This window comes from Vigna unguiculata, chromosome 3, assembly GCF_004118075.2.
Source record: "Vigna unguiculata cultivar IT97K-499-35 chromosome 3, ASM411807v1, whole genome shotgun sequence".
NCBI classification, from domain to species: domain Eukaryota; kingdom Viridiplantae; phylum Streptophyta; class Magnoliopsida; order Fabales; family Fabaceae; genus Vigna; species Vigna unguiculata.
The window spans coordinates 10,883,022-10,892,188 of record NC_040281.1 but is presented as its reverse complement, the minus strand read 5'-3'; the positions used below and the strand labels follow the sequence as shown (position 1 = coordinate 10,892,188).

Sequence of the window (9,167 nt, the reverse complement as noted above, 5' to 3'; positions counted from 1 at the left end):
AACAAAATCAAGAAATCCAAACCAGTTCCAACCATTCAACCTCAAAAGTTCAAACTCACTACATTCCAAAGAATGGATTTTGTCTGTTATCCAAGTTGAACCAAAATTTTGGAACAAAAACCCAAGATATTTTCTTAAGATACACTTTTCATATATACTAATTTTTGTAAAGATGTTTCAAATTACATCAAAATGAAACTAATCGCCTTCATGGTGTGTGCTTGTGTGTGCATGTGTGTGTGTGTGTAATTGCCTTCGTGGTGTATATGTGTGTTTGCGTGTGCGCGTGTGCATGTGCATGTAATCACCTATGTGGTGTGTGTGCTTGTATGCATGCGTGTGGACGTGGACATAGACGTGCGCGTATAAGAGATGTTACAAAGGGAAATAACATCAAATTATTTAATAGTTTTGTTAATGGAATTTCTATCTTAGGAAGAAAATATTAATTTAAATTAAAGCCTAAAAGTTAATTGAACTTGGTCCAACTAAATTCACAGTTTCACCAAACGCTTGTGTAATGCTCACGAACCTTGTTTTTTGTGTTGAATGACTTTTAGGAAACTATTGTAACCAACAATTGGAGATTTTAGCAAATTGGTGACATTAACCGAAGAGGTATGAAATTGAAGTATTTTAGCCAACGCAATATGCATATTTATGACAGGTCAATTTTAATAATGCTATGGTCCTTCTCAACACTCTATGTACTGTTTTAAGTAAATAAAATTAACATGAAATCTCCTACAATTGTGAGTTACAACTAATGATGGTCTGGTAGATTAGATAGGTCTAAATAGGGTTTAATACCTAGAGCTTTCAAGTTCTAAGACAACCATAAACACCTCAATTAATACTTAAACAATGTCAAAGTAGTTTCACATACTCAGAAAATATTGTTGATGTAAAAGTATACAACCTGCTATTTATTAACAAATTTAATATTATATCATTTATAAACATATTTGTTCTAGAAATCAATCATACTCAAAGTTTTAAGATCTGGATTTATAAGATTTTATCATTTACTTTAAAAGCATAAAAAACTATGTAAAGTTTTACTATGTATGTATCTTATAAAATTCTTTATTTTAACAAAAGTGATAAGATCTTAAAAGCACCAAAAAAAAGAAAAATTAATAATTCCTAAGATAAAAACCATTTATTATATATATATATATATATATATATATATATATATATATATATATATATATAATAAATCATATAATTCTCATTACGTAATGCAATCTTGTCAAAATAATTAATTATTTTATCATAACAAACAATACAAAAATTTTGGCAAGTTAATCACATATTTTTTAAGAGTGCTTTAAGAAATATAAGTCTTTAGCTTAAAAAAATATGAGTCTACACAGATTATTAGATCATCTAAAATGGAAGTATTTAGACATCATACAACAACTAGATGATGACAACAAGAAGATATAGCACAATTGTATTTAGCACAATAAGTAGAGACTAAAGACATGTATTTAGCACAAGATGTACATTAATTTGCTAGACCATCTACTCACACATTGATTCTAACATAATAATCCAACTTGTTCTGAAAATATATGCTTAATTTGATCATATTAATACTATGTAGGGATGTTTAGAGAAAAAGTTGTTATTTGCTTATAAAATTCAGTGTAACTAAAAAAGTATCATCTCACAAGATATAGACATTTGATAAAGTGCTAACAAATAGGGGTGGCAATATGGGACTGGCCCGTTGGACCAGTTCGCAGACCCAAAAAAAATAACACGAGGCGGGCCAGGATAGTGAATCTGCAGGCTCGTAATGACCTGTGGCCTGCGCAGGCTGGCCCACAAGCCCGCATAAAAAAATTTATACTTATGTATATCAATTACTTTCTTTATTGACTATTGTATTAACGTTCCAAATTTTTATATGATTAGAAAAGATAAGTATTGTGTATTTTTTAATGTGCTAAAATTTAAAGAATACATTTGTATATGTCATAGTACGAATGTGAATATGATGAAAATGTTTGAATTATTAATTTATCATCCAACTCTCCAAAAATTTTGCTTAATTTTGTGAACTTCTTAAAGTTTTCCAATTTTTTGAACATTGAAAGTTTTATCATAAGAATTTTTTTAAGAAAAAAAACGGACTCACCCACGAGCCCACTAGCCCACACTTATGCAGGATGGACCAGACTTTTCAGTCCGCAGTTAAAATGCGGGACGGGACAAGCCGACCTGCATAGTATTGACCAAATATGGACCGGGTCAACCCGCATTGCCACCCCTTCTAACAAAGGGCAAAACATTTGCATGCAAGCTTCAATGATCTTATGCAAAATGTCTATATATAGAAACTCTTCAATTCAGATAATTATTAGTGATTTTGATAAATTTTCAATAATACAAAATGATTTCAAAAAAAAAAATCACAAACAACTTACAAATACAATTAAGGACAAGTATAAGTATAACAGAGCACATAGTGTAATACTTTTAAATTTTTATATTGATTCACCTCAATATGTCTAGTTCTCGTTTACAAATTATAAAAAGTTTCTCTAATCAGAAATTGATTAGAAATATTATCAACGTCACTTATAACTTGCAACGAGTATACAAAATTATTCCTTGATCTTATTTATTATCTCCTAAGATGAAGAGCAAGTATTCTTTTTCACAAAGCCACTTCTATTCTATAGCTTTCTGAAATATCTTTTAGTTGTCACTTCTGCCATCAAGAGAGTTGTTTGAATTATTATAGAAAAATTTCTTAGTAGAGAGGATATAATCTATTAATAATAACTACTTAAGTGAGAAAATTTCACAAAGTGAAGATTTTACAAATAAGAAATATTTTGTAGTCAGCTTTTTAGATGCTATAAAGAAAGATCTTGCACTAAGAGAAGTTTTACAACATTATTGAATATAGCACGTAAAGTCAAACAAATCACTTTGAATCATTTTTTATCCACAAAAAAAATTATACAATAAATATATCGAATAAGACCATTGGAATTGCGACCTTAGGATGAGTTAGTTTACTATGTTAGATCAACATGAGGATTTGAGTCGAGTATAGTGAAGATTTGATAGTATAGCAAATTAAATTTTTATTTTGTGTTATACATTTTTAGTGTTTGCTACTTTGTTGATAACGTTTTATGGTAATCATTATTTAATTGTTCTACATAGTTCATATGTTCTTGCTTTGGAGGATCAAGTATTCGTGTACGCTCATCTTATAAATACTTGTTTTCATGCTTACGAAATATATTATTAGATCATTAAAATATAATATTACTTGGAATTATCTTAAACGATAATATTAATTGATAAAGATTAGACTATCCATGAAGAATTGTTTATCCACTTCTATATGCTTTAACAAATAATTTATATTTCCTTTTAGAGTTATCCTTATAATATTCAAATAAATTCTTTTGTTATTGATAGAAATAAGAGTTGAACAATATTATAAAAAGTTAAATGCGGTTTCGTAAAAACTTATTTTATATAACTAAAATTGATTGTATATCCTAAGACAGAAATAATAATAACATTTGCAATTCTAAGCCAAAAGATACATTGAAAATATTTATAATTAATTATTGACTTGGGGATACTTTTATAATCAAACCAGTATTACTTTCTATTGCACCTATTCTGAACCTTTGACTATCCTTTATAAATTGCTTTTGAAAACAATTTAACAAAATTCTCAGCCATCAAACGATCTTCTCAAATAGTCCAATGGCCATTGTCTAATGATTTTAATAAAACTTGATAAAAATATTAGTCAATTAAAACCATATTTCAAGTGTCATTTGAAAAACAAGATAAAACCACTTACTAAATTAATTATATATATATGAAGTGTGACAGAAGCAATACAAGCTAGAGTAACTGTATGTGGAAACGTACACTCTAACTAAAAGTTAAGAGCTAAATTATAATTTTCTAATCCTGGAAGCATCTGAGATGTGACGCGATAATGTAAAAAAAAAGTGAAAGAAAATTCTACGCACGCGGATAAAACCCTCCACCACACAGTTAACATATCCGGCTAGCTATCACATAGATTCGTGAGCTACGCATTGTTTATTGTAAAATGTAAAGCCAAACGGATTGCTAAGAGTTTTATAATAATCATTGCAACCATGATCCGATGATGCTACCTGCTACATAGTATAATAGAAGTTTGTATTAAAATGTTTTTATGTTCTTAATCCCAAACATATCTAGGTCTGTTTAAGACAACTCTTTTAATATAAGAATGATTCCATAAACCCCGTTGCACTCTCCTGCAGGGAATCGTTATGAAAAAGAAAACCCAGAAACAAACAATCAAAAAAGGAAGACGCGAGGTATATGAAAAGAATCGAGATGTGTAGAAAGGTACCAAATGCCAGAAAAAGTGTGCTGACCAAACCAATATTAGGACAAATGAATCCAACATCAAATGGTGTTTGAAAGTGTAATACACACCACTGGAGTAAAAACTCGTATAAAGTGAATCAAAAATAAATTCCCTGAGAATCGTATGCCCTGTAACAAACCATTGCACTAAATTCTGCATCAAATTCTGCATCAATATTGTAAATCCAGGACTTTAAATAACATGTAGTAACGATTTCAGGTAAAAACTTCTGACGTCAAGCCAAATTACCTGCCAAATACCATCATTGGAAACACAAATGTTTTGCTATCCACACTACAAAACCGAACAAAGTAGCAACTTGCCCGGTGTTATCTGCTGAAGTTTAACCACTTGGCAGAGCCTCCTTTAACAGGTGGAGAAGCGTGCATGGGTATTTATGTGTAGGGAAATCAGAAAACTTTATGATGCAATTTTCCATTAAATCAGCCCAACCAAACTTTAAGAGTTAGATGGCATGCATATTGGAAATCACTATGAATTCAAAACACAAGGAAAATAGCACCTGCAAAGGATATACCCTCAGCACATCCTCAATCTTCAATTAGTATTTCTGACAAACTTTAACAATATCACAATCGATAGAGAATTAGCACATAATTAAAGCGAACAGAAGTCTTTCCGCTAGACATGAACTAAAATCTTGATATTAAAACTAATGTTAACAACATGGCATGGGTACAAACCTCACTGAAACCGTGTCAGTGTACTCAATTGGCGAAAAAATGTTTGCAGTACTAATATATTGCAGAAAGTTTTTTTTTTTTGTAAGGCTGCAATAAGTTCTGCAAGGACCAACTATTCATAACTCTTCCCTTACTCCAAGACAGCGCATTTTTTAATGGATAAAAAGCAATTTTATTGCATGGGTGAAGTTCTCAACGCTACATGCCAACCACAATTCAAAATACTTAAATATTAATAAAGCAGCACTACTGATCACATGATGCAGGGCCCTAACCCAATTTGTCAACATATCTTGTAAAGAATTTACCAAAATGCAGAAAATGCATCGGACTAACCCATCAGTCCCCTCCCATTTCAAGTAGCTATCCTCATCTTGAGAGTAAAAAAAATTAAATGTTCCAAAAAAATCACAACCCTATAGTAAATCACACCAATTAATAAAATTTAAAAAAAAATAGAAAAAAAGAGAAGAGGATGGGAGAGGGGTAGAAGCAACGAATCCCTAATTACCTGTCTCAAAAGCACTCGGCATTACTTTCTTAATTCGTATATATCACATAGTAATCAGAGCAAAATCTATTTAGAAGAGAAAGAAGTTGTCAGAAAATTGAAGTAAACTGAAAACCAGTGGTATAGAACTATTAAACATAAACCACTAGTTTGAAATACTTTTACGGCCAGTGGAATTTGGATTCTATGGTCGGTTTTCCTATACTATTCCTCTGTTATACCTGCTTTCAAAATATATTTATGACAATTAATTTTGAAATTTTAAAATATATTAAAGTATCAATATAATATACTTTAATACAGCAGAAGACAATACCAAAAAATTCAGTGAAGAATCTGTACTCCAACCGGTGTATTTGACGGCTAAAAATGTTTTCCTGTGACCTTTTAAGTTCATATCCATATGATATTAGCAGTGATAGCTTTCGAACTTAAGTATTTTGTTTGTTGCCATCTGAAAAATTATTAGTAAGAACTTTCACGGATAAACTGCACATTTACTTGCATACAATCATGCTAAAATAAACACATTTTCCCAAATTGGCAGGCCAACATCGTCATTTGTTGTTGAACAAAAACATTAAAACCTTGGCATCTTACCAATATTAAGATTAAAGCAATAACTACATCAGATGGATTTCTAAAATTTCATTTGTTCGGAATTTATTTCATGCATGTACATATTCATATGCAAAAACAATTCCAAGTCCAGAAATAGTCATATTGGTGTAATAAAATGAAGGACATAAAACTGAATGAACAAACTGTGCATGCCAATTCAAAAGAACAAGATATTTTACTTGCAATTGATATAGTAGGAATGACTGGTTGCTGAACACATTTTAAGGGTGAAAAGTGAAAAGAAAACTAACTTGCAAGTCAATATCCTCCCAGTTAAAATGTACCTCACAAGTAAAAAAATGCTGATTTCCTATTAACATAAACAATAAAAGCATATAGAGCATTCGGGTCTAAATCAACCATCCAAGGCAATTATAGCTCAATGAAAACCATGTCTCATAAGTCTTCACAAATTTGACTTTCAATTCTAGCCTGACAGGTTCTGTTTTCTAAACTTATTGAAATGCACATTTATGTTTGATTCAGGAAACATAAAAATTATACATACGGAAGAAATTAAAATTTGAGCTTGAAAATTAATTTGTTTTGTTGGAGAGGAAAGCAGTGAAGAAATAAAAATGTTGAAACATAACATTCCAAAATCATATCCTGAATTCAAGCTTCATTTCAATCACTTTTTTTTTTTTCTTTCATTCAAACGATTCATGAGTTACACTAAAATTTCAAATGCACAGCAACAGAACTACTACTTACATACGAAGGAAAGACATAAAAAAACACAACTTGGAAGTTAAAATCAAGATGTTAAGAATTAACCCAGTAAAATTACGAAGAAACCAGAAGAAATGTTCTAACTATGAAGCACTACAGTTCAAAGGATTTAACTTTCCCATTTCGAACAGCTAAACTAACAACAGAGAGCTAGCCCATCATCATCATTATTCAATATACAACATACAAAAGAACCCTATCACATTCAAAACAAAAAAAAAATGATCTTCTTTCCATTTTGTACAGAGGACCCACCCAACATGGCAGAACCAATAAACAAAAAACAACAACTCACCTCCACTGAGGAGAGACAAACAAATCTTTCTTCCCATCAAAACTGATACTTCATACATCCCAGTTCCATTCATTTTCCATAATCACTCCACCCGATCGTGGTTGCTGTTGTTGCCACGGAGAGCCCGAATCAAATTACACGCATTCCTCCTTACCTTCTCATTATCATCTTCCACGAACACAATAGAAGCTTCCAGAACACCTTCTTCAAGAGCTAACAGCACCATTTCCTGACTGTACAAGCAAAGTGAAGTAAGTGCGAAAAGCGCATACTGAATCCCCCTGGAGCTTCCGTTCCTCAAAACGCTAGCCAGAATCTGAACACAACCGTTATAACCTTCCATTTGCTCCCTCCCTTCCTTACACTTCGCCAGAACGCCAATTACCTCAACGCACCGTTCCAATCCAATTTCTACGTTCCGCAACAGAATCGGCACAGCGCCGCAACTCACGGCTCTTCTCCGGTTATCCGGAAAGGAGCAGAGCGCGTAAAGCGCGGTGGCGGCCTCCTTCCTCTCCCTTCCTTTTCCGTCACGGATTATCGCCACGAGCGCCGCGATCGCCGCCGGGAAAGCGCCGATGGTGGCCTTGTTGACCTCGACGACGGAGAGGCTGGTGACGATGGTGGCCGCGACGGCACGGCAGTCAGGCGGCGCGTTGAGTAGAACGGCGACGAGGCGCGCGACGACGCCCTCGGCGACGAGGCCGACCTTGGAGTCGTCGTCGAGGGTGAGGTTGAGCAGAAGCGGGAGCGCCGTCTCCTGGAGAGCAGGGTCGACGACGGCGGCGAGGACGGCGGGGACGGCGGCTGAGTCCGCGAGGTGGCGGCGGAAGGCGGAGTCACGCTTGGAGAGGCGCGTGAGGTGGCGGAGGGAATCGATTTTGGAATCGGAGGAAGAAGCTGGAGAGGTGAGGGTGGAAATTAGGGTTTGAGGTTGGGAAATGGTTTGGTGGAGAGGAGGTAGGAGGGTGTAGTTGGAGATTAAGCTTCGGAGCGCGTGGTTGGGAATGAGGGAAGGTTGGTCGGGGAGGGGCAACTTGGTAATTGGACATGTTCTGTAGCCTGCGTCTAGCCAACGTTGGATTGAGGAACGGTCGAAGGTGTGACCCGAAGACAGGATTACAGGGTCCGACATTATTTCTAGGGAAATTGGACACTTGAAGTGGTCGGGAAGATGATGAGTCGCCATTTCTTCGGTCAAATTACTAGTACTACCCTTCAATGATGAATGGATGAAGCTTCCACAGTGAAGTTCGAGTGTGTGTGTGTGTGTGTTTGGGTGAGTGAGTGAGTGAGACACAGAGAGACAGAGAGAGAAACAGAGAGAGGGTTTTTGAGGTTTTTGAGGCCTCTATTCACTTTCCTTTCCTTCCGCCATTGTTCCCTTTTAGCTTCATCACAGGTATTTTTAGGACGAGAATACCCTCCCTTAAACACGGTAATCTCCACCAAGTGATTTTCGTGATTTTGGATTGCTTTTTCATACTTTTAAATAATTTATTCATCTTATTAAAACGTTTTATCTTTGTATATTATTACAAGAAGAAAAAAAGTCATACAACTTGAGTTATTATAATTTCCTAACATATCTTTTAAATATATTATATTCATCTCTCTTCTACTGAAATATTTTGACCGTGAAAGAGAATTCATACTCTAAGAATACACACACTAAAACCCTTATTATAATTATCTCATTTCAGAAAGATAAATGAAAACTAAACTTATCATGCGTCATGTAACAGTTTGTTTTATTATACTCTTTATACTTAAAGTTAACATACTCTATATATGAAAAACAGATATAAAATATGCTATTTAAATAATAAAACATGACGCCATCTTATTTATTCATTATACTTTTGTAAATGTTATTTTATTATTTTAGTG

General features: G+C 33.8%; 1 protein-coding gene across 1 annotated transcript; it reads right to left on the bottom strand.

Annotated features, from left to right (window-relative positions):
- Positions 1-7,015: 7,015 nt before the first annotated feature.
- On the bottom strand, positions 7,016-8,747 carry LOC114178432 (U-box domain-containing protein 8-like). Its single transcript, XM_028064335.1, has one exon. It carries the CDS (start codon positions 8,464-8,466, stop codon positions 7,360-7,362), a length of 1,107 nt encoding a protein of 368 aa, XP_027920136.1. The 5' UTR covers positions 8,467-8,747; the 3' UTR covers positions 7,016-7,359.
- Between the last annotated feature and the right edge of the window lie 420 nt (positions 8,748-9,167).